Raw genomic sequence first — 26,242 nt, forward strand, 5'->3', positions numbered from 1 at the left:
TATAAATCTTTTTTTTTTGGTTTTTTTTTGGTTTTTTTTTAGTTTTTTTTTTTAATTTTTTTTTTTAGATTTTAAATAGAGTATTGGGTTCAAAGCCTCAGCTAACCTATACCCATTTTCTAAGGGATAACTAGAACAATTAATATCTGGAAAATAATGAAATGGCAGCTCTTAGTGATTACAAGCTGACCTTTGATTAATAATATATTTGGTTTAAAATCACAGTATTTCTTTCTTTCTATAAGTAACATTACTTAATGCAGGTTTTTTTTTTGTTTTGTTTTGTTTTGTTTGTTATTCTGCTGTAATTAATAGTAGCATGCTGTTGGATCTACTATTACCCCAGTGCTCAATGAAGCAAACCTTTTGGCTGACAGAGAGCAGACAAAACTCTTTTCATATACGGAAAGCAAATAAAATGTCTTATAGAAGAAAACAGGCTTTTTTTTCGTCACTTTTTCAGCTTTTTTTTTTTCTTTTTTTTAGTGTTTTTTTTCTTTTTCTTTTTTTTTTTTTTTTCTTTTTTTTTTTCCTGGTGAAGTGGATAGGGTGGGAGTGCCATAACAGGGCTTTTTGACCTGGGGATTCCACAACAAGCAAATGGGGACTTCTGCAATTCTTGCAAATTATACATCCAGTTATTATAATGCAGTGCACAAAAAAGCCAGAACAACTGAGGGCTAAAAGGTTTTGCAAAATACTACGGGACAGCAATCATTGTAGCTGTACAAAACTTGCTCTCAACATAACATAACATAAAGGCACCATTGATATCTTTCCCCATTTTGGAAATACTGTAAAAAATTGCTACATATGGCACATAACACATTTTTACATACGTATACTTAATTTATAAAAGTTTCTTTTTCCTCTCTTGTTTTCTATCAGCGGAATTGCTAAAATAAAATAAATTGTTTAATTTAAAGGTGGAATACTTCATTATATAAAATAAAGTTTTACATGTGAATCTATGTGTTTTGTTTATGTCTTATACAGCAATAGGGTCTTGGTTAGCTATTACACTGGACAACCTTGCTTGCAACTCTTCTGGTGTGGAGAAGCGATTTGCTGGGTTAGTCCTGCTCTCAGCCAGCCGATATGCAGCGGCTGGCTCCAGACTGGTTGCCATGGGATTTTGTATGCTAAGAAATGGTGTATCCTCACCTATTCTTTCATCCTCTGTTTCGCTCTCAGAGCTAGTGCTCTGAGAGCTTGTGTCGGAGTCCGCTTCTACCCTGCTGGAAATATGGCCATTGGGCTTTGTTCTTTTCACCCTCCGGCTGTTGGTGAGTTTCTTTGGAGGCTCCTGTGCTGGTTCATACTCTTGTGTGGTCTCATACTCCTCATCCTCCACTATCCTCAGAGGACTGGGTGGCAGACTGTTGCTCTCATGGGTGGGATCGTTGTGGAAGGAGTTGAACTGCTGAAGGTGGTTGTCGTACTTCTCACGCAGCCGCGGTGGGGTCACCAACAGCAGCGGTCTCTCCTCGTCCATGAAGGGACTCACCGCCACCGAAGGGATGGAGATGGTCAAGCTGGAAACTGGTGGTGACATTTCAGATGGAGGGGACTTGGGAGAAGTTGGAGTGTGGAAATCAACAGGTGACATGCGAGCTGGTGTGGTCATAGCTGAGACATACCTGACAAAAAGAGATGGGAGAAGGTTGCGGACACAAGCAGGGACACAAGAACATGGCTGCTCAGGTGGGCTGTGGAGAATAGAGCAGAGAACCACTGAGGGGCCTCACCATCCTCATGTGCATCTTTAGTGTTCAGACATTCTTTTCTATTAGTCTTACATCACACGAGCCTATGAAACCTCTGATTTCTGGAACTATGGTGAAAAATGCTTCAGAGAGGAGGAACAGAGCAAAGCCCCCAGAACTATTCACCTCCAAAGATCCGTGGAGGTACTGTAAATTATTTGCCAAAATCATTTCCTGGAATGAATCCAGGAATGAGAATCAGAAACATGGGAATAGCCAGAAACTAAATGGATTTTCAAGTATTTTCTCAAACGTCTGCCGCACTCACTTCTGGTAGAATCTGGGGTACATACAAATGAATAAGAGGAAAGAAAGGAAGGGATTTGAGGAACAATCCTCTTGCAGCTTCACCCTCTTCTGGCAACCAGACTGTCTCAGGCTAAGGAGGAAAGCAAATGCTGGACAAAATCAGGAGCCACATTCTAGTGAGAACTTTGTGCTGCTCTGTGCATCCTGCCTCCCTGGCAGGCTGGCCTATGTGCAAAGAAATATGACTACTCAGTGCCTGAGACAAGCCCAGGAATCCAGCATGAGAACTAGGATGTTTAATTACAAAGGTGGGCACTAGAAAGCACAGAGCCTCAAGCATTTCAAAAGCAAATGGACATTCCTCACCCAAGCAAGCTGCAACAGGCACTGCATCTATCTGAGCACTTGTTAAATCACCTCCATATTGCAGCTGTCTTACAACACTGCCTCTGTTTTGAAACAACATAGAACATTTAAATGCTTCTTATGGTTTTTTTTTTTTTCTTTCTTTTTTTGTTAAATGATAGCTTTTGACTGTTCCTTCTTAAGTTTTTCTAGGATGGAGTGTAGTCAAAGGTGATTCAAATATATGAAAGTGAATATATGAAAGTGAAGCTCTAGTGCTGCCACACTGCTTATCTCAAAGGAAGAGGACTTTGAGCTTGTTTGGATCAGTAGAGCCCCGTATGATGCTATAAAGTCACACTGATTCATGAGGATCAGCCTGAGACTTCCTGATTGAGGGAGCAATGTCCAGCACGACATTTCGCATGGTTTGGATTTGCTTTTTGGTCTTATCTTATGTTCATGTGCTTGAGTTTCAGCTCTGTCCAAACTTATGTCCTTCTCTTAGATATGGCTGGTTGATGAAGTTTATTTGTTGTTTATTAATATGAGTCCAAAAGTACCAAAATAAATCTGAATCAAACTTTCTTATCCAACTTGTGACTCAGCTCAACATATTCCTGTTGTTTAAAACAAAGAGTTATTGGATAAGAGAAACCAGTACAGACACTGAACAGATGTGATAAAATGGGATATATCTGTTTCAGTAGAAGTACATGATTTACATCAGCTGAGGAACAGGGGAAAAAAAAAAAAAGCAAACAACAAGAAATAATCTGGAATACATGGGAATTAATCAAGCTGGTTGCAAGTGAGAGCAGATGGAAATGAATAGGTCTGTGCATGAATGAATGAAATCATTATTTATTTCTTCTTGCATTAGTGAGCTTTTTATCTCTTTCACTTTTTATAATAGGTGTTGTCTGAAAAACTGAAGCCTTTCTATCTTTCCAGCTGGTACACCTTTGATACTGGAGTTTAGCTGATCTGGTACTGTAAATGCACTCAGTTAAAAGTGTTCAGTGCAATGTATGTGCACACTTTCATCAGTGTAAATGCTAGTGTGTTACGCATTCAGTGTTCCTGGCAGAGTTCCATACAGTATAATTGTATAGCACTAAGAAGCTGCTGTCCTCAAGCTAAGGTGCAGGTGCTGAATACAGGCAGCTATAGCCCATCCTGAAAGGAAGGTTAAAAGGTGATGGATTTATCCAGCTTTCTGGCCAACCATACTAGCTCAGTGAAAAGGGATTAGAGTGCATACACATTCAGCCAATTAACCAGTTATGTGCTGGTAACTTCACCATATGGTCCAGCTTGTCATGCAAACATGGTATTTTACAAGCCCCACTCCTGTTAGATGGCTAAGGACTTCATAAAATACACATGCTTGAGGCCTTTGTTCATAGTCATGGCATGGTATACAACAGAAGAATAGGGCCACGCAAAAGAGACCCTCTTAAAGTCTGTTTCATTTCATTTCAAGACTAGGAGAGAGCTGGGGGCCTGGAGAATGGATGCGCACAGGCTTGATTTGCTAATTCAACATTTGATTGCTTCAGGAAGTCATTTGTCAGCTCATATGCTCCTTTATGTTTCAGAATCATTTTTAGTTGCAAATAACTCTCATTTTCTCCCTTATATACACATGCATACAATCCATCTCTCAGAAATCATCTGCCACATATATCCTGCTTGCTAGAAATAGAAGAGGCCTAATTGAAAGCCTGGGGAACTATTTTTGCCATGCCAAATTCAGCACTTCAGGTGCAGACCAAGCCACCAGTGCATGGTCAATTATCACAGAAATGTTGCTCGATTTCACCTGTAGTGTAATCTTTTGCCGTCATCCACAAAACACCTTATTCATTCTCCCTGAAAACACCTCCTTCTCCCCCTACAGTCTATGCAGCATGTGTTAGGCTGTGACTTCACAAATCCAAGGCCATCAGCACGGGAATGCTGAATGATCTGTGCTTCTAAATACGTATGTTCAAATACACAAAGCTGCATTACATGCTGCCGGTGGTCATGTGGCAGTGCACCCTGCTTGGTTCCTAGGTAGGGGACAGTGCGGTGTTTAATACTGTAGGTCCTCATCCTGCAAAGAACACATCGAGCTTCACTCTGCATGACTGATCTCACTGATTTCAATGGGGTTACTCACACAATTAAATGTTAATCCTGAGTAAGTACACTGCTGGACTGGGGCCATAGCTCTTTATGTCGTGTGAACCACCTATCCTGAAAACTGAATGGCACGGCAAATACCAGATAAATTTTATATAAGAGAGACAGTTTGCTGACCTTTGTGGCCCCACAATTTATGTTCACAGGGCCCTTATCTGTGGTCCACTGTCCTGCTGCTAAGCAATTGTTCTTTGTGTAGCAGCAGTACCACTGAAATGGCTTTTGCTGTACATGCACATTCATTTTTCTGGAAGCCACAATAAGTCTCCTACACAAGTTAGTCTCCTTGTGGATTGCCTGGCTACATTTTTGACATGATGGACAACCCACGATATCAAAACTCCATGTGATTTCACAGTGCTCAGAGCATTGGTCTAGTAACCATTCTTTTTCTTCTCTTCAGCCTTTGATTACTGAGAGAAAAGCCCTCTTCAAATGTCGTTTTCTCCTCACTCCTTCTGTTTCTCAGCCTCAAACCCAGAACCGTTTTTCAGTGAAAGTTTTCTTACAAGTAATACACTTTAAGGCAGAACAAAATCAGTTTTCCAGAGAAAAAAAATATTTTTTTTGTAAAAAAGTTGGCCAGCTATGTCTCTGGCTACTCTAATAATGACCTCAGTTCTTATGGCTTGCAGTTTGTGTTCTTTGCTTTTATTTAATAAAATGTCAAGGGGAATTTTCAAAAGAGATAACAGGTTTAAGATCTGGAATCCTCCAGAAAGTAGGTGGCAGGTGAATATCTGTACTCTTAGAAGTACTTGTCACCCTCTTAATTTTCAATACTTTCATTTCTCCCCATCTTTTGTGTCCAATAAAATTCCTCTGTAACCAAGAATCAGTCAGAAATCCATTTTTACCTCACATTGAAAATTTCTGAAAAATGACTTCGATTGTGCTAACTCAAATGTGAACTGCAGCTATAAGGAACAGAGGTAGGAAGGGAAGAATTGCTTTTCCAAGACTTCAGACTACTACCAAGCTTTCCATCTTCATGAAAGAGGGAAGGTATGCCCTACATGAACGTCACTGTCGGGTTTCTTCCTACGATCCCAAGCTAGGAAACCCTTGGGGAGACCCTGCCAGCTGGAAGCAGTGAGGTAGGTGGTGAGTGATACCTTTCACTGTGAGGAGAGTCTCGGTAGGAGTCAGGGGTCTCTCTTGCATGCCGGAGGAAGCTGTTGCCTTCCCGTGGCCCACCAATGCCATTGAGGCGGCCTCGTGGCCCTGTTGGGCTGGTGTGCCTGCTATTTTCTACTGAGGAGCTGACGAGCACGGAGTGGCTTTCGGAGAGAATGCTTTCAGTATGGCCGTTACTCCAGCTGGAGGAAAGGATGAAAAGGGAGCAGTGTGAGATGAGGAGAAGTTTTATCAGGGGAAAGCAAGGATTCTGATGCAGCTCTGGATGTGCAGCACAGCCTTAGGGCTGGTGATTTTTTTTTTAATTATAGGAATCCATGTACACTGACATCATTTTTCATGCATTGGTAAAGGAAAGAAGAAGGGCATTCCTGTCTCCAGTAGTGGAGACTGGTCTTTAAAACAAAAGAGCTGTCACTGACATCGGCATATACTGAAATTAGCCCTAAAAATATTGGAATGGCATTCAGTCAATAAAACACTTTGTGAATTCCTGGGAAGATAATTATCTAGGTCACATGACATAGTCATTAAATGAAAACACTGAAAGTGGATCTTAGATTTTTTCCTTTTTTTTTTTTTTCCTTTTTCTTTCTTTTTTCTTTTTAAACATCTTTTCTGTTTCACTGCAACAACAGGTGCTGTTTTACTTTCCAATCTAGTACCTGTGGCTAGGCGTCTGGGTGACTGTCGTGGAGTGATGTGTTGTTGAGGTGTAGTGGCTTGTGGAAAACGAGGTCTCTGTTTCTCGCTCAATGACTCGTTCACTGGAGATTATGTTTTTTGAAACATACTGCTATAAAAAAGCAATATACAAATGTCAAGTTTAGAAAATGGAATTTACAGCACATCTTCAGACATATAGTTACATACAGAAGAGCACAAACTTCCTCATCCAAACACAGGCAGAAACTGCACTAACATACTCAAGCACTTTCATGTACACATATCACATCTAAAATCAAAATAGAAGGAAAGAAATAAGAAAATTAGCAAAAGGCTGCATCACAATCAGGCCATAAGCAACATACATATGCAGGAAAGAAATGAGAAATCCTCAAGGATGGAGACCTAGAAAGGTAATCCACACATTGGTACCAGATGTCCGACGGACAAGACAGCAGTAGTTAATTGTTCATTGAACTATAGATGTCTGGGCAAGAAATAGCTATTTTCAGAGCCAATGGCTGCAGCACAAAGAAGCTGGAGGCTCAATCTCCTGAACGAAATGCTTAGAGCCCTACTGATCTCACTAGAGAGGCTGTTACTGTAGGAATCTCCATTTTCCTCAAAGTAAATTCCTTGTTTCCCTTCTCTTAAAAATCTGAGCACAAATTTAATTTTTTTTTAAGGGGAAATATTTCAAGCTGTGTTCTTCTAAAAATGTGTCTTGGCCCTAGCTAATACTAGCAGCCTTAACAGAGCCAGGAGCTTGGATGAAGGTTTAGATGCTGAATGGCTCTCTCCACATTGTGCTCTGACAAAAAGCAAGGGCATATTCATGGATTATTGGCCCAAGCCACATATCCCCAGCCTGTGTACTGTCCAGGTGAGGACCTCACTCAGACTTTTACACATGAGGCAGCTTTTTTTCCTAACTCATCACCAACTTTTCCTCTTAAGCTGCTGCAGAAGTTGATAGTGCCAAACTCTTTCCACTCTGTGTAAAAAGCCTTGCATTGCTGTTACACTGGAGTGGAGAACTGGAGTGGGCATCACAACTAGCACCGCTCCCTGGAAACGCACAGTGTTGAGGAGCCTGAAGTGTGAGTTCATATTGTAGATGGCAGTTGCCACGGCACTGGCAAACAAGGCTGAAATGTGAGCAGTAAAACCTACATTCACTAGCTGGACATTGTCTGGTGGTGGGTTGGGGTGGTGAGGCCCATTCGCCATGTTCATCACATTGTTCCTCTCTGAGCGAAGGCTCTGCCGAAGGCGGTCATGCAACTTTTTCCTCTGCTTCCTGTACATAAAACACAGAAATGGCTTTAATAGACAAAAACAAAGCAGCTGCATCTTTCAGCACGATGACGAACAATGATGATAACAATAATATAAATGCTCTTTCTTGCCAGAACTTTCCCCACTACTTCAAGATTTCAGAGTCACTTTGAAGATCACAGCAGTAATTGCAGCTGGAGCTGTGAGGACGTGCAGGAGGGAGAGATGTGTGGGCACCTGTCCAGCAGTCAGCAGGCCACAGGGGCACAGGAAAATGCATGAGGGAGAAAGAGGCCATTTCCAAGCCACGCTCTGTCTCAGGAGAAGCTGCACTCCAAAGGGAAGGAGGAAGGATTTTAATCTCATCACCTTGCCACTGCCTCACAGCCACGATCACGCTTCTGACTGCTCCCTACTACACAGGATAGCTTCCATCTTAGGGGCCTGCCCGTGGCTGACAGCAGTAGTGGCAAGGCATACCAGCAGCCTGCTTTCTGCTTTCTCTTTGGCTTTGCCTTTGTTTCATAGGCAGGCTGACATGTCTAACAGTGGCAAAGTTTAAAAGCATTGCTAAGACCGGGACTAATTTGTGATACTGCAGCTATGTATTTCTTTGTGGAATTCATATCCTTATCCAGACATACCCCTTGCATACAGACATGTTAAAGAAGCCAAGAGGGCAGAGAAAGCCTCAGAAATAGTACCAAGTGAGTGGTTGTATGAGGTACTCTTGAAACTGCAGCCACCCTGGCAACTTCTGGAAAGTTTCATTGCAGCAACATCAGATTAACTCTAGAACCTAGTGATTACCAGGCAGATGCAGGGGTTGTTAATTCAGAATTAAGAGAACCATCAGTATTTTCTGCTTACACCTTAGATCTGATCTTTGGCTGATTCACTCTTATTGTGCCTTATTTTCAGCTGCTCCTTCCCTAGCTGCTGATCTTTTCAGCACTCCTCAAAAGAACTTTTCAGGACACCACTGAGCTGACAGTAACAAAACTTGCAGAATACTAAAACCTGGTGCTATGAAGGCTACAAGAATGCACTAAGTACCAAAATAAACGATCAGAGAGAGTGCTATTCAATTTCAGGCTTAATTTATCCCCAGTTTTGCTTGATTATACTGGAGAACTTCCACCATCCTGCCACAGAATCCAGGAAAGTGAAGGGAGGATGCAAGCTTCAATACACTGCAGAGCGCATATGACCTTGGCTGTGGTAAGAGCTGAAATACTCTCAATTCCCTAAGCCATATGCAGAAGTGCAGATATTTTTGGTGGGATAGGATACTGTAAGACATAAACATTTTCAATCCTGTTTTGAACTCAGGGGATGATTTCAAGTTTCCCAAAAAGGGGGGAAAGCTTGCTGAAGCTTGATAACCAGGGAAGCTTAAAGACAAATAGCTTGACACACTGCATTTTAAATATTCTATGTGTATGTCTGGGTCTGGATAGTAGAAGACATTTGATTTATGTCACTCCACATGAATGGTGTAAGCAGACACAGCTGCCTGGGAAATGTACCTGTCTCAGCAGGACACAGTCTCAGGTCCACGTGGGCTTTGTGTTTGGAGGATAAGTCACAGCTCCCCAGGCATCATGTTAGGATGCACAGGTGGCTAAGATGAATGGGAAATTCACAACAGAGAGGTATCTGAGCAGTTACCGAAAGGCCAGCATGGGCTGAGAAGTTGCAAAGACGAGTTTAACTTCATTTCACAGGACCCTTTAATGGTACCTTGGAGCTGTGTTGAAGGTACCTGAGGATGACCTAAGTCCCCTGAGTTGGTAGATAAAATGAGTTTTTGAGGGAGTTTCATTTCAGTGTCTATGGGGCTGATATCCTGGCACTTACTGCTTTGGAATCTACCCCTGTAATGTATCCACGTTACTTCCCAATTTCAGTGATCATTATATTTTCATTTTGTGGACTTTCATGTGTGTCATTTGTCCGTTAGTAGAAGAACACTAACTAAAAAAAACATATTCCTCCAGGAAACTGAGGAGAAAGAACAACAAGAATGCTAATATGTGCTTCACTAATTCTGAAGAGCCTTTCCTAATGCAAATGACTTGCAAACAAAGCTTTTCTGAATTGAGACTCCGTGCCAGAATATGTTGCCTTAGCATTTGACCAGTAGCATCTCTTGCAAGGAGACCTACAAAACTGAAGCCATTTAATTTTATTTGATATGTTTTCCTGACACCATCCCAGGATTTCTACTAGGTTTTTGTCTACCAGGAAGAAACAGCCTGTGGGGAACATCTAACTGATAGCAGTCTGGTATCAACAGTGCACTTGGAGGACCATGAATGGCAACTCACTTTCATTCTAACCAGCTGTGTTTGAAAACACTTCAATTTTGGCTAGCAGTCATTGCTGATATCTGCGACTGACTGTGACACAGCATCCACTATGGGGATATTTTGTATAGAAAACTGTATGTGATTAAATGTTTATTTAAAGCCATGGAGATGCCTTAGTTGATTTCAATGAGCTCTGGATCGCAAAATGTTTTGTTTAGCTGCCCTGGTTTGGCTGTTGCCATTTCTAAAATGAGTAATTGATCTGATTCTTTATTTATGTTCAGTGGTTCTCAGTTCCCAGTTGACCATTGGCGCAAAGGTTGTGGGTAGGTGCTACATGTGTGTAGCTGCACTCACTGGAGGGGCAAATGATCTCCCCCAACCCAGGCTTTTAACACATCCATTACTGGTAGACTTTGCAAGGAAAACAAAAACCCAGTTGCTAGTCAGGCCTTGCAACAGTAAATCTACATGCGTATACAAATGATAAGGGTTTTCTATGTTTTGGTGTGAAGATTTATAACAGCAATCAGAAGTTTTGGCAGCACAAATCCTGCTGATGTTTAGTATAATTTATGGTCCACAATTTCTTGTGCATGTTCAAGAGTCACCCCCAGTAATTCAAGAGACTCAAGGAATGCATTAAAGCATCTACTTTTTCACTGGGAGCACTTTCACACTCGGTTCTTTGGCCTTTGCTGTTTAGTAACTCCTAGCACTGTTAATCTTGTTAGTGAGTATAAACAAACTAAGCTGATCTTTAAAATTTACTGCTGGCTAGCAACATGATTCCACTGTTGGAGTTTGCTCCCATCCAGCCAGGAATAAACACGAGTGCATGATAAATGAATTGCAAGTTGATGAATCACATATGAATGGTGAGAGATCTTTCAGATACCTGTCTTATTTTTGCATTGCTGATTGACATGGAGAGCTGCACCCTCCTTGTTTGAACCATAGATCCCTGATCACTGGGCTGTCTCTTCAGTTCAACTCTGGAAGAGCCCAGTTAAAACCTTATGCTCAGAGAAGTAGAAGCTACAGTCAACAGAGAAGCCCTGATCAACAACCGTAGGTATAAAAAAGAAAAGTTTACTTGGTTTTGCAGTAGGCCACCACACACATGATGCCAACTACTAGAAGAGCAATGCAAATGCCAGTTATGGTCAGCACCCGTTTCTGGTACAGTTCCTCAGCTTCTAGAAAGGGACAAAAACAGAGAAGGTCACAACATGGAGGATGGCCTGGCAAGGAACACATTGTCAACAGCTGACATGCTACATACCACTGCACAGATTCACACAGCCACACCAAAACACATCTACCACACTTCAGGCAAACTCATTATTGACTGCAAGGAGAACAGGACTACACTGTAAGTTCTTACACAATATGAGGGATGAGTGATCATCCATAAAATTACAGTCAAAAGTAATCTCTTTTTGTTTAAGTCAACAAGAATAATACGTAAGAGAAAACATCACAGTTGACAAACACTCAGCATTTGCTGGAATTAAGAATGCAACACACTAATGTAATAACATAAATCTGCAAATGCTTAGGAAGTTTTGCTCTGCAAAGACAACTGAAATGAAGGCCAGTTTATAGACCTTTTAGATGAATTTATTTTCCTGCTATCTTTTTTGGACTGCTTTCATATCCAATATCCCTCTGCCCCCATGCCAACTGGTATCTCAGTTGTCTTTGCAGGAGAGATTTCAAAATATCCTTCTACATTTGAGACTTGAGCTTGGCTTGTAATCATATCACCATTGGAAATGAATATATATTTTGAGCTCTGGTCTTAAGTTTCTCCCATACCCCTCAAAAAACAGCAGTATCAGGAACAAAATCTGTCTTGTATCAGAGAAATGTTGCATTTTAACTTGCATCTCTTCATGGCTAGCTAATGAACTGCTCTATCTAGAGTGGCAACTTGCTCAGCGATGAGAGCTTCTTGCTGATCTCATTCATGAGACATATTTTAGTACTATAAAGATGTTAGTAGCACCAGTAACGTTTGGATTGGATCTACTCTTGCATTCCAGCCTTGATCACTCTTGGCAGAGAGCATCAGTGAGTATTGTACAGGGGAAACATTACATAAGATGTTCTGAAATGGAGACATGCATTCTGTGATGACACGAGACAGCTTTTATGAATGCAAATTTGCATTCCTGTTTTTAGCAGAAAATTGTGTATCTGGCTTGGGTTTTTCTCAAATCTTATTTTTGACAGTCCCAAAAACCTGCCCTGGAAAATTTGGTCTGGCATTAGGTCAGACTGCAGCACTGACCACAGTTAGAACACCAACAGGTGATCACAAATAAATGAACAAATAAAAGCCACACAGCTCCACATGGGGATAAAAGTCAGTATTACTCCTACCCAGAGGGACTTAACAAGAACAATAACATAACAAGAACAAGAACATAAAATCTGTGGGACAATTCACAGGTGCTACAAAGAAGTAACATGCTCTACATGCTGGTCCCTCACACATATTGTGAATCTCTGTCCAAGTTCAGCATCTCTTAAATGCCGACCCGAAAAAAGCTTAAAGGAGTTTGGAGATAAAACATTACGGAATATAATTCATCTCAGAAATGAAAAATGTACCAGCAAAAGAAGGTACCTCTCCTGTCAGCTTAGGAGAAAACCCTCTTCACTGTGGAGGGAATATTCATTCTACCAGAGTGTATTCTGTCCTTATTTAGTTCAGTTTAAAAATTATAGGCACAAAGGTGCAAAGAGCTCCGGACTAGGATTTGTGACAGCTTACAGGACCACATCTATTTTCCTTTCTGGGAAAGAAGGGAGGTCAGGGTACTGTGACTCTGAGCAGGAACAGCAAGGGATTAAAATCCTGGAATTTGTGTGGAGTTTAATAAATATAATAAAGGTGATTGCCATCTATCCGAGCTGCTATGATGGCAGTGGGATTGCTGAAGCTTTTGTTTCAGAAATGTGGTTACTGTAACTAACTTATCTAAAATAACTGTTAATTTAATAAATTTAATAAATTTAATAATTTAATTTAATAAATGTTTTGGCCAACTGTTGTTGCATGGCTAGGTGCCAGCACAGATACTACCCAACATCCAGAGCCGAGATTTTCAAAAGATCAGCTGAGCATTAGCCTTCCAAGATTTTCCAGTCTCAAAGCAGCTACTCACTGCTGAGACTCAGGACAGATGGCAAATCTTCCATGCAACAAATCACCAAGTAAGAAGAAATCTTCATTTCTCTGATACAATACATCTTCCCATAGAAATAATTCTTCCTACAAGCCAAGCCCACTGAAGACCAAAACACCAGCAAACAAGTCATGAGCACTGTCAGACAAAATTAATAGCATTGATTATTAACAAGGGAGTGGGGAGAAGAAGTGAGTTTGGTAAAACTAGGATGCTGCAAAAATGTATTAAAGAAAAAAAATAATAACTCCAAGAACAGAAAGTCAAAAAAGGGAGGGAGGAAAAGGCTGAATATCCAAATCAAATGTGGACAAAAAGAGGAAGGGGAAAAACAGGGAAAGACAAGGTTAAAGGGTTGAGAAATCAACTGCAGGCCTGGCATAGCATGCTTGATACTGGAAAAAAGAGTGAAGAAATGCTCAGGGACAAGAAAAAAAAAAAAAAAAAAGCTGAAGCAGAGTCTGAAGGGATTTCTCATACAGCATAACTTCTCACCTAGGCTAGTTAGTGGCACTTGATCCCCTTCCCATTTATGCCCCTTTTGAAAGCGCTTATTAGTTAGCCATGGAAATGGTGTATTACAAGGATGTCACAGGAAACAGGAGAATTGCACTAAGCAATTTACGGGCAAATATGAAATGCTTTGAAGCTACTTTTTCTTTTTTTTTCTTTTTTGTCAGCCGTTAGCTTCTGAAAGCAAAATGAATAAATACATTTCAACCCATTTTCCTCTGATGGGAAGGGAGAGGAGAAAGATTAAGTAAACAGTGGAAAGTCTGCTTGGTTGTTTATACTGGGGATAAACTGCACTGACTCAGGTGGATTACTGCAAGCGAAGGCTGTTGCAAACAAGCTGGTTATCACCTTGCTAATGCTGTCAGTGGGCTGAGGCTTGCTGCACGTGTGAACTCTCCTGGGCTTGCATGGAAGGAGGGTGCAGTGAGCTGTGGGTAAAGCTGTGAGTGATGCTTCTTGTACTGCCATATCTGTGGGTTTGTGGGTTTCTGAGGACCTGCTTTAAAGGGCCAAATCCCACACCTGTCAGAGCCAGGACAACCTAGCCAAGTGGGAAACACATGAGCAGCTCTGCTGCCATGTGCTCCCCAGAATGGGAGGAGAAGCGGATCCCCAGAAAGGCTGGCAGCTCTGGGGGCCTGGCAGAGCTCAGTCTTCTCCAAGCATTCCTGAGTGTCTCTAGCAGTGGCACCCACAGCCCAGAAGCCTGAGTAGGCCTCTTGAATTATTCTATGATTCCATGGTTCTAAGACCTGAAGATATTAAATCCCTCTACGTGCAGCCCTTCAAACATACTCATTATGTAACTAATTTTACTTCGCCCTAGTTTATATATAATTGATAATGTCTTAAATTTGCTATGTTTTAAAACTTTTCTTTTTACAGGTCTTTAGTGTTGGTTTTCATTTTTCTTTTAATTTTTAAAGATTTCAGTTCCAAGAGATGGTTCCACTGGTATTGAAAGCAAGGTTTGCAAGTTAGTTTTTTTTTTTAAGGATTTTAATATAATTTCTCATATGTTAATGTAGCCTTGTGTCTTCTAATGCAATTTAGTATTTATGACTTAGAATTAATATTATCTTGTGATAATAATAATAAACTGGCTTGTGAGAGATTGTCTAAATTTAGATTTGTTATGGTTTCTCCATAGTTCACAGCTAAAGCTAATGACAGTTTATGTGGACACTGTTAATAAGAACATGAACTAAAACTGTATGAATACTATCAGTGCTTAGTTCTTCTCACTTGCCAATAGTTTTGGGAGACTACATGCTATATCTGACCTGAATTCCAAGAGTTAGCCTGTTAAAGAGATGCATTATTCACATTCCTGCTCACTAAATGTTAGTGGGATAAGTACAGTCGCTTCATAAAGAGGTCCTAAAGATGTGTTTTCATTCTGTTTAAGGCGTATCACAATAATACTACCCACTGCCAAAGTTCTTGGTTTGGTGCAATTGTTGACTTTGTTATAAATAATACTGAACATATCTGCTGATTTCAGGATCTGTTTACCTCCTGTAAACCTTCATTTAAGCTCCTAAATAACTTTCAGTTCAGTGCTTATTTACAGACCTAGAAATATATGTATACATGCATATCATTCACACTTGTGTATATACATCCTATTTACATATCTAGTTGTGTGTTTACACATAAAATTTTCCTTGGAAACCAGAGCTCAAAGCTGTTAATTTGCAGAATTTTAAGTGCCTATAACAGTATATCCTTTTTTATAGACTAGTTAGTCACTTTGCTTAATGCTTTCAGTGTTTCTGAAATCAGGCAACTGTAGAAGAACTCAGCAAAAGCAAATATCAAAACTAGTCAAAAATACATTGCAGAAAAATGAATGTACACTGTGCTAAAATTACTTCAGTAATTCCAGGATCTCCTTAGATCTGGAATATCCTATTACAATTTTAGTGAACTGATCTCCACTAACATTTTGATAAGGGCTGTTGTTATAGCTGTATGATCCCTTCCAAAGCATAAAGAAATTGGTTAAGAATTGAAAAGGGGAGGTGGAAGGAAAAAAAAAAGGAACAAAACAGGTTTTATCTCTCAGGCTCTAAAATCTGCAGGCTATAAGGAATTATTGGTCCATACCCATAAATTCAATCCCAAGATGCTCTGCCAATGCAGAAAGTTGACAAAAAAAAAAGAAAGAAAAAGGAAAAAGTTTCAGAAAAGAGCAATACACTGTACTCAAAAAACAAATCACATATTAGTAATATGGCTTTTCTGTGTCTGCATATGAAACAGGACAAAGGGGCATGTGGTCAAATGGGCAGTGCTTGTGAGTCCTTGTGAGCTACATGACCAGAGCTTCTGTAAAGCTTACACACCAAAATGTGTATAGGGTATATAAACAGCCACAGTGTAGTGAACACAGTGGGAACCATTAACCCTTAAAGATTTTACTGAGATGAAGGGAGCTGTTGCTCAAGAATGCCATGTGAAATGGCTGGGTGTTTTCAGATGGGAGCATTAGGGCACAGAGCGGCTTACAAAGAGCAGTGTTCCCTGGCAGATGGGCTGTGTGCAGCCTCTGTCCCTGCTCTCGTCCCTCTTGTGTGGTTCCTTGCTCTTGTCAGTCGCTGCCCTGAGGTGTCGGGGATCACTTGCTGGGAAGCAGGACCCCTTCTCAACATTGCAAACTGACTTCAGCAGGGTTCTTATCTCTGGAAGAAAAGGAGCCAGTTCCTTTTCCTTGCCTTCATCAGAATAACCCAGTGGCTGGCTGCATGACCCCAAGGGTGCAGGGGCTATTGTAGTTTCGACCAGAACACCAACATTAGCACTCCCACATCCTGGTACTTCCATCCTCCATGTGCCCTAGGAGATCCTTCCCATGGGTCCAGCTCCATAACCATAGCAGTTCTCATTTACTTTGTCTTTGAATGCGGTGCAATTTAAATTCAATCCTAATTATCTGATCAAACGGATTTTTGTACACATCAAGAATGCCAATTCTTTCCTGCCAATCAGTAATATTTTAAGGGTTAAGTAAGCTGGAATCCACCCAAGTCTCTTCCTAAAGAGCCATTTTTACATGCCTACATGAACACTGCTAATGATATACATTAGTTACATAGAAAGCTTGGTTAAGTCTTTGATAAAATGAATGACATGCCCATGCATATATATTGCTGTATTTATGCTTACTTATACATAAAACTCCTTGCCTGGATGTAATTTAATTTGGGGGGAAGTCATTCATATCATGCAGTTTCTATTTGAAATTATTCAACAAGAAATTGGTACTTAGAATGGGAATATATTCTGGCTGAAAGCCCTAATGAGAAAACATGCTGAAGAAACATGCACCACTTATTCAAACCTAGATATAAAATAGCTCTTATTTATCTTTGTTATCCCTAGCTACATTGCCTAGACATGATTAAAAGAAAGCAGAATATCCCAGCAGTTCTTGTTTTATAAACAGGTCATCACTTTTGATTTTTTCCTATTTAAACCAATATTGCTACATACTTATTAGATGCAATGTGTTTTTTATCCAATATTTGTCCATGTGCGCTAAAATGGAATGCAATTAATTATTTTTAACTAATTGTTTTTTATTTCAGATGCAATTTTTTTTGTGGAGCAGAATTGGAAGGGATAAAGCTCGGAATGCAGGTTTTTCCAATTAAGTGACTTAGTACTGCAGCTCACTGGATATACTGGTGTCTAGTGCCTGCAGAACATGATGCCAGGAAATGCTGCAGTATACAGGTTTTCTACAACTGCATGCTGCATTCATGACAGCAGTGCCACAGTCACTAGGCAGTCATGATTTTGGAGTGGCCATCCCACAGAATTAGGAGCTTGGTAGCCTCGGACATAGGGAGGGCTGTGTGAAGGCACTGCACCTGACAGTGGGACCGGACCATTTGGATCAACTTCATGTAGCTGCAGAGTTCTGAGAAATATTGAACTTGCAGAACGGCAAAAAAATGGACTTATGAAAGTCTGTAGTTAATGTAGAAAGACTGAAAAAATGACAATGCTATAGTCATCCCTCCAGAATATCGTTTTATTGAACTTTTGCCTTATTCCTCCTTTAATTTCTCAGCCAAATACATCCTGAGAGTATGTGGGAGAGCTATCTAAAAGGAATTTCCCACTGACACTCTTGAGACTGCCCTCTTGCTCACTAAACATGGCAGATCTGAAATGATCACAAATTAAACTGGTGTCTCGTGCCGAAATGCTTGCCTTCAGGAATACAGGCACTTCAGGAATACAGGCACTACATTCAATTAACTCTTGAGACTGCCTGTAGTATGTGCAAGTTGTTCTATATCCACAATACATATAAAAATATTAGCCAGTGAAGAAACAAGCCACCAAGACTTTGAATGAGATCCTTGGCCCATCTGAGTTGTTCAAAAAGACAAATAGTTTACCTGTGGTTACGTTCTAAAGAAGTGCCTTCAGCTTTTTATTAATCCAAGGCTCTGCTGTGTTACTTAGTCCAAAGATTGTTCTGCATTACTGAGTTGGAAGAGCTCTCATCTATAGCTACAGAAAAAGTAGCTTGAACTTTTAAGACTAATTATTATTTCTGTTTTTCTACACTTACTTTACCTCTTGGTCTTCAAGCAAGTGAACGTGTGAACATTAAAACACAGCAAGTACATCTACATGGAACAGGTATTTCTGTAACACTTCCATGGGCTATCTTCTTATATTTTACAGAATGTTGGTGGACCATGAACCTTCAAGTCAAAACCACTGCAGCAAAAAGCCTTCTGGTGTTCTCGTATCTTCTCACATTTCTGAGTGCAGCACAAACTCCTGGCCAACAGTCTTAACTTGTTGGAATTTACCACCTACTATGTATCTCTCACATACGCCCTTCCTCACTGGAAAAGCTTTTGGGGAAAGTATCTGGTAGGAAGTGCAACTACTATGCTCAAGGAAAGGATGTTAGAGGGTCTACCAAACAAGCTTCCAGAATGAGCAAAACTAAGACTGTTTGTTCTTGATTTTCCTTTTGTTTGCAGTGGTGGGAAGTATCAGGAGAGCAACTGTGTAGCTGCAGTGCTGAAGATGATTTTGTCACTGAGGACCCTAACAGCCATCACTTCTTGGCTGTAACAGGACGTCCTACAGTTTTGCAAAGCTGGAAGCCAAGGTACAGTCAATATACACATGTGCCTTTCAGTAGTCTCCATCACATAAGCTGTGCTTAAATTTCCACTGTCAAAAAGGAATGTCATTTCTATTGGGGGAAGTTTTCTTAAAAGGGAGGTCCAGCAAATATCCTGTATTTTGTATTTTGTATTTTGACCTGTTTTTAGTGCACATGACAACTACCTACTCAAGGGCTAAGGAAATCACTGACAAGATAAACCACTGAGTTTTACACCCTCTTGGGGCTGGGGATTTTCAAAATGTTGAGCATCATCTCAGTTCTGATCTTGCAAAAGGCCTTCTGCAAATAACTTTAGGACTCTTCAGGATCCTATAGCAGACTTTGGAAGCTAGCTTATTCTCAACAGCCTTAAGCTAGCGACAGTTTACCAGCAGGCATACTTGCATGGAAATAACTTCTTTCTAAACAAAAAGAAGATTCTGCTTAAATCAATAATGACTAATGTCACTTTATAGGTAGGCATATACATTTTTGTTTACTCCTGGCCCTGATTTGCTCAGCAATTTGCAAAAGCTGCATCAACAGAACTAAATTAAATCAATAACCTGCAACACTTGGTGCAAAATATGAAAGCCTGCTTTTCAGCTCCAACTTTTGCCTGAAGAGAACTTCCAATAAAATCCCCTTAGATTGTATACTCTGTGCTATATTCTTGCACCTCTGCATTGGGTGCAACAGTAAGAATGCTTCCTTACTGATTTTCTTCTGGTCAAATATAAACGTGTCTTCACTAGATCCTACCCAAAAATATCATTTTAAGATTAGTAGCAACTTAGGAAATCTGAAGTTATAATGCAGATGCACTGTAGACTTTAGTGGCAGAGTCCAACAGTAATTTCCTGACGTTCTCAGACTATTACAGGATATGTCTTTGCATGCTCTTTTGCCAGTGCATTTCAAGGAAAGCTGTACTGGACTGGCCTACATACATACGCTCCTGCTGCAAGGCAAGGGCATCTATGCCTTTATCATGTAGGCAACTTCAGAAAATCTCAGGTTGGTGTCAGCTACCCAAAGATGCCTTTAAAAATCCCCATCAGTTTAAGGAATCTGAAAAGCTAAGGAGGATGGAAAATACCTCTCTCTTTCTCTCACACACACACACACTCTTTTCTGGGTGGGGAAATAAGTCTACCATATAGTTCTTTCACAGTTTTCAGGACAAATTTATCAGCAAATAATGGATCTTATACTGCATCTCTTTTTTCTGGTTCTTCTACAATGGAGAAAAATTTAACTGTACTTTTCATTGCAATACACAGAAAAGACCATTTAAATCTAACACTTGGTAAACTTAAACACTGCAATAGCATAAAAATTTTTAAATCCATAGTTACCAGAGATATTTTAAAAATAACTCACACTAATAAAGCATTTAAAACTGAGGGATAAAATACAGACTTCAATGTTGGAAGGTCGGGTCTCCAGTCAGCGCCCTTGGGATTTACATGGGTAGCTTCCATGATGGGTAGTATGAATTATGAATGGACATTTTTCATCCATCAGTATAAGAGAAAACCTATGCATCTCTTCAGGCTCCAAAATGTCCAGCATCTGCTAACAGCTTTTAGTTCTATGTACTAATGGAAATTAAATTAAGCTATCCTGTAGTCTTTGAAATCTTTCCATGCTGGCATGCAATCTATCAAAAAATATTTCTTAAAATAGTGATCTTAGATCATAGTACATTCTGATGCCAATGACAATTAATTATAAAAAGTACTCATGCATTAAAATGTAAGATTTAGGCAATTTTCTTATGTGTTACCTTTGACTTCATTATAGCCAATAAGACAATAAATGTTCAGTACTTTCTGTTTCCTCACTGACAATTAATAACGATTAATTCATTTCTCCATGGGAAAACTTCTAAGATGTGACTGCAGTGCTGATCCTACCAGTGGTCTGATACAGACTCGTCTGTGTGTGTGTGTGCTTCACTTATTTAGCCAATTAATCTGGCTCTGAAATACTCAATCTCTTGCACCTGTTACCCACAAATAAATACGTCAGTTCCCATTGTTTGTGCCATCTCTCCTCCTTTTCTTCTTTCTTCTGTGCTCTCTTTGCCTCGAAATTTGGACAATGAGAAGAAAGAACACTTTGATCCTGTTCAGAATGTGCTTCTTAGAAATGATGTAAGCATATCAATTACCTTTTACTTGTTGTTCTGAATATGAAACTCATATATAAATAGTTCATCTACCTATCTCTTTACTGAGTGAGTACTGCTCTATAAAAAGTTTCATAAGATTTTTTGTGGCAAATAAAATGACTTTCAATATGTCATTTTGCACTTTATCTGCTTGATGTCAGTGGGATGTATACACCACACCATTCACTGTTAATTTCATAGCGTTCCTTAGTTTTGCATTTCCCCATAACCTCAATGCCAAACAATCCAGGAGAGTACTGCAATTGCTTTTCGTTACCATGTTCATGCAACAAGCAGAGACGATCAATATTAGGCCTTAGGCAATAAATCTAGTTAAGGATTAAAAAAAAAACTGGAGGAAAGATGCAGCGACAAGAAAGCAGCACCGATTGAGCATGCGTCTACTGCGGCACAGACAGAAAGGTAGTGGACGTACTGTAGAAGCTGGCCATTACGTAGTTTTGGCAGCGATCACCAGTAAATTCATTTGGGCACCTGAGAGGAAAAACAAACAAAAAAAAAAATGGTAGAGAAAAAAACAGAGAAAAGAGAAGAGGTGAATATATGCTAAGAAAGAAGCTCCGTCAGTGTGAACTGATACGACTTGGTGAGTTCACTTTCAGAAACCGTATCTCGGTTTAGCGTGTTAAAATGGCTCAAGATGTTGAGAGCAACTCATTTGCTCTGTGGAAATGAAACAGAAATCCCCCCCGAAAAAAAAAAAAAAAAAAGCCAAAACCAAACCAATCCAGATCAAAGTGTGTTTCGAGATGTGAGAGAGAAATTCACCACTTCAAATTCCCAAATTGCTTTTAGGATGCACTTTCCACAAGGCAGCGAGGACACAAGATCTGTACATCACTCATCTCCGTGAGTTTGTTCTTTTAGAGTAGCACTTTACAGCAGTCTCCCAAACAAGAAAGCTGCCAGTGTGTGCAATACAAATGCATCTGCAAATGAATGGAAAGATCAAAAACCACATAAATGAGAAACATTTTGGAGGTCAATAATGCCATGGTGTACAGATTTTACTTTAGAAAATCAGGTCGTAAATTAGTGCGTAAAGAGGCCGGTTCCAGCTGAACTGTGAAAACACCAAGTACTATTGATTTTGTTGCTGTAGTTGGGGAAGAAAGCAAAGTTCAGATTATTTTAACATACTTTCTTGGTTTTGGATTTTCATGGGCAGAGTTTCAGTACATCTTGCTCCAGTGAATCCAGGTTGGCACCTAAAGGGCAAAAACGTGATAAGCAATAGTACACCAAAAGCACTGCACTAACAGACTGACATCTGCTGGCCTATGGAGATGGTAGTGCACTAAGTGACCTCCTGGTTAGGTGTTAGTGAATAATGGTCAGAAAAGGGGAAAGAAGGAGTAATCTTTCCGAAGATAATACTTCACAAATTAAAAATCCACCACAGAAAAACACAGGAAGTCTTTTTGTTTGCCTGTTTCAAAAAAGAAGGAAGAATCAGGCCTAGCAAAAGCGTTTATCATCTCATTGCTTATTCCACCTCATGAAGAGACCAGATATTTTAAAATTTGCAATGCAGTGTACAGCGGCAATTTACACTGTTGCAGTCACACAGAATCTATGAAAATACCATGATTTCCCTATTTCTGTAATGAGATGTTGTGTCTTCAAGTAGTTTCCTTAAAAGGAGACTAGATAGAACAGCAATCACGAAAAGCAAAAAAAAAAAAAAAAAGGAAAAAGGGAGGAGAACCTGAAACCCAAAGGCAAAAGTATCTTAAGTATCTTTAACATGGCTGATATATGGAGAATGAGTCAGTCTGGTCAGAAAATCTGGAGATCCACAGCTGCCCACCCTTTCAGTTCACACGGTCTTCTGTGGAAGACTTCACTGCGGGTCACCACATGTCTATAAAGAATGAATTTCTCTTCCATGTTTTTTTTTATCTTCCCCTTTTGCTAACGGCTGTCAATTCTTTCTTCACCTTTCTTTATTCTTGATTCTGTGCTGGAGCTCAGCAGTTTTCCCTCAAAATATTAGCATACCAATCCAAGCCACTGTACTTCTTATATAAATCTGGATGACTCTCCGCCACATTAAACATATAAGAACTTCAGTCTTCCTGCTTTCTTCTTCTTCAATGCACTCTTACTTTGCGTATAGTCTTAACTGACCTGCCACCTACTTCTTTGAATCCATCTTAACTTGCGTTGTCCATCTTTCTGAGAATCTCCATGAGTTTTGCCATGGTGCAAGAATCTCCTGTTGATGCTGATCAGATGCTAGCTTCCATTTCAAGCTACCTTATCATCTACTTTTCAGGGGCCTCTTATTTGAAAATGAAAGTTTTTCAGAATGATCCTGTGCCTCTTCCATCCATCAGAGCTTCCTGTCCCCTGAGGTCAGGCTTGGTTTTTTAGGCTTTACCTTCAGCAGTTTCTTCTAGTCCTAAGAATCAAGATATTGTACAGACAGGACTCCAGAAAAGCACTGTGGCAGTGATCAGTGTCAGGCATTATCACTAGTTTCTTATTCAATAAACAATGCAGGAATTACCTTGGTATAATAAAAAAATTGGAGATCTGTAGGTGATTTCTTGGAGATGATTTGCTGTAAAGATACACTGGTTTATTAAGGAAGGGCATTTATTATCCTCAGAGTCAAGATCCTATCTTCTTATAAGCATTCAGTGTAGAGAGATCCAAGTCTCCACAGATGTATTCAGATGAGAAAAATGCAACAAAGATAATTCTATCATGAGAAATAAATACTGCTGGGCACAACAAAAGACTGCATTTTGATCTGTGTTACTGAAAAAGAGTGAAAATGTTCCATCCCCTTAATTTCTATTATTTTATTTTGCACGTTTAATTAAATACTTGTCCTTGATAGCTGGCATTTACACATAAATTGACATTTATTTCAAAGTGACATCTCCATCTTCTTCTCCAGGCCCAACCCTACAAAACTCCAATGAGCACGCAGCTGATTAAAAGTCTCAAGATTACTTCTGGCCGCTGGCTGGTGTTTGCTTGTTGGGCCTGTATCAAGCTATTGAGACTGCTGATTTATGATACAAAGTGGGTGGTGTCACAAGTAGATTAAAATAATTTTTCTTTTCCTCTATATTAAGTATTTAAAAGGAACACATCAAGCACATTTCATCAGTGTTTTTTGGCAGGGGGGGAAAGGCTGAACGGGTCAGAACTTAGTGTTTCTGTTTCACTAACTGCCTGTAAGCAAAAGCACTGTAGGATTGTGGTTTTTCAAGGTGCAATTAGTAGTTCATTTCATAGTTTATATCAAAACTAGTACTTCCATTGTATTTTTTAAATGAGTAGCTTTAAAATTTTTGTTAGCATCATTGAAACATTTTTGCTCTTTTTGCATTTTCAAGAACTTTATGTCAACTCCATCACAGCCTTTGCCTGAATATGAGTACAGCAACCGGCTGTATCATGAACAAACATGTAATTCACTCTTCTGCTGTTAAGACATACAGCAGCATTATCACAAAATATTATTTTCATCCAGTGAAATCAGGAAATAAATTAATTTCTTCATCAATAGAAAAAGCAGTAGAAAAGATGATCTCTGCTAGTAAGGAATCAATTAGTCAGACCAGCGAGGACTTCATGGGAGAAATCTTCAAAAGAACACTCTAAAAGCGTAACAAATAGTATATTCATATATGTTTTTCTTCAGATAAGAAGTAAATGCTGGGAACTCTGGTCTTAATTTTACATTTACAGAAGAAGCTGTCTCAGTGTTTGTCCTCAGAAGACTTGCGGACACACTTCCAGCTGGACAGAAACGATGAAAGAACCTCAGCAACACTAGTAACATTCAGGCTTCCAAGTCTGTACCATTTTCAAAATGTGACTTGTGTTCCCACGAAACATCTGAAAGTTTTATACATTAATAAGCCTCAAAGCTTATTTTATCATATTTCATATTTTAGGATTGCTTTGTTCAGCCTAGGATCATAATGTTAAAAAATATAGGAAACATATTTGTAACCACAGATGTAGCTGTACAATGCATTATTAAGCCTTTACACATTTATTATTTCACCTAGCTATCTCTTAAATGTGTTGAATTTCCTTGAAGCTCACATCAGTATCCATGAGATCAAGATCTAATTCATACTAGATCACTATATGCATATTTTACTAAAGACATTTTTTGAATGCATAGGTCTAGATTCTAAGAGAAGTTGGACTTAGGAGGTCCATTTTTTAAAAATAGAATAGAAAAGTTTACAAAACCAGAGATATCACTTGGAAAATTCCATGGTTGTTGTGATTCTGAGTCATGTTTTTTTGGTTAGGGATAAAACCAATTTAGAATGATATGGCTCATGCTTTAGAAATTTTGTTTTTGCTCTCAACAGATGGACCATATGGAAAAATGTGAACTTGCTACTGAGGCAGAAATATGAAGAGCAAGTACCATATTTCAAGCATTCTGTTTCCACAGGCATGTTCTGAGGGAAGATTTACTTTCTCAGAACAATGAAGGCAATGTGTACTGGATAGATACTTATTTTAATTAACATTGGAATACTGGAATTAAAAGTAGACATCTGTATTTTCAATGAAACAAGAAGAGAACCGTATTTCGTCTCTTCAGTTTCCCAGTACTCCCACTTTCAAATACTTACACTTTCATTTCTTATATTGCAGCATTGCATCCTGTTTCGCTACGCAACATAAAGTTTCAGTTCTGGCAATTATTAGAGGGCATAGCAAAATGCCAGCAAAATAGCAGTGGCCCTAACTGTCCTCAGGATAAGAATCCTATTCTACTGTTTTACTATAAATGAGATTCACCCCTTCTGATTTTACAGCTCTGATGCTTTTTCCAAATAGGCCTTGGGCCACCCAGAGAGAGGCACATCTGCCAAATTTAGGAATTGCCTTTTCTTTCAACTCAAACCCAGAATTAAGGGTTATTTCTTGTGTACAAGAGGGAGAAAATCCTCTTTCCACTGAAATGCCTCTGAGACAGTATGTTAGAAAAATTTAGCCGTATCACAGAACAAACAAAGACAAATCTCTGAATATATATTAAGAAGAAAAACAACACACCAAAAAACTTTCCTAAACAACTGAAAATTGTCAAGATAATGCTAATTAGTAGCAAATCTGGTAGATGCTGAGCTCTGCTGCCCTGGATTTTCTTGAGTGGTGTTAAGACAGAAAGTAGAAACAAGCAGGTAGGCTCTGGTACATACCCAGAAGAACCACATCACACTGCTCATCTTGTCCTGTTGATGTGACACAATCAA

At 39.6% G+C, this 26,242-nt stretch overlaps 1 protein-coding gene across 7 annotated transcripts in view; it reads right to left on the reverse strand.

The window, feature by feature from the left end:
• Positions 1-613: 613 nt before the first annotated feature.
• The window catches only part of NRG1 (neuregulin 1), a 448,079-nt gene continuing 422,450 nt past the window's right edge, over positions 614-26,242 (reverse strand). The window contains exons 3-9 of one of the 7 annotated variants that reach the window (XM_090131419.1): positions 21,412-21,470; positions 15,766-15,789; positions 11,040-11,142; positions 7,527-7,653; positions 6,353-6,480; positions 5,666-5,869; positions 614-1,640 (exon numbers count right to left, since the gene is read on the reverse strand). In XM_090131419.1, coding sequence (XP_089987545.1) covers positions 989-1,640; positions 5,666-5,869; positions 6,353-6,480; positions 7,527-7,653; positions 11,040-11,142; positions 15,766-15,789; positions 21,412-21,470 — 1,297 coding nt within the window. In that variant the 3' untranslated portion in view covers positions 614-988. Of the gene's footprint in view, positions 1,641-5,665; positions 5,870-6,352; positions 6,484-7,526; positions 7,654-11,039; positions 11,143-15,765; positions 15,790-21,411; positions 21,471-22,136; positions 22,205-26,242 lie in introns of all 7 variants that reach the window. The other 6 variants (XM_031609379.2, XM_090131418.1, XM_031609380.2 and 3 more) reach the window with 6 other exon arrangements.

Source organism: Phasianus colchicus, chromosome Z (genome assembly GCF_987193195.1).
Source record: "Phasianus colchicus chromosome Z, bPhaCol1.hap1.1, whole genome shotgun sequence".
NCBI classification, from domain to species: domain Eukaryota; kingdom Metazoa; phylum Chordata; class Aves; order Galliformes; family Phasianidae; genus Phasianus; species Phasianus colchicus.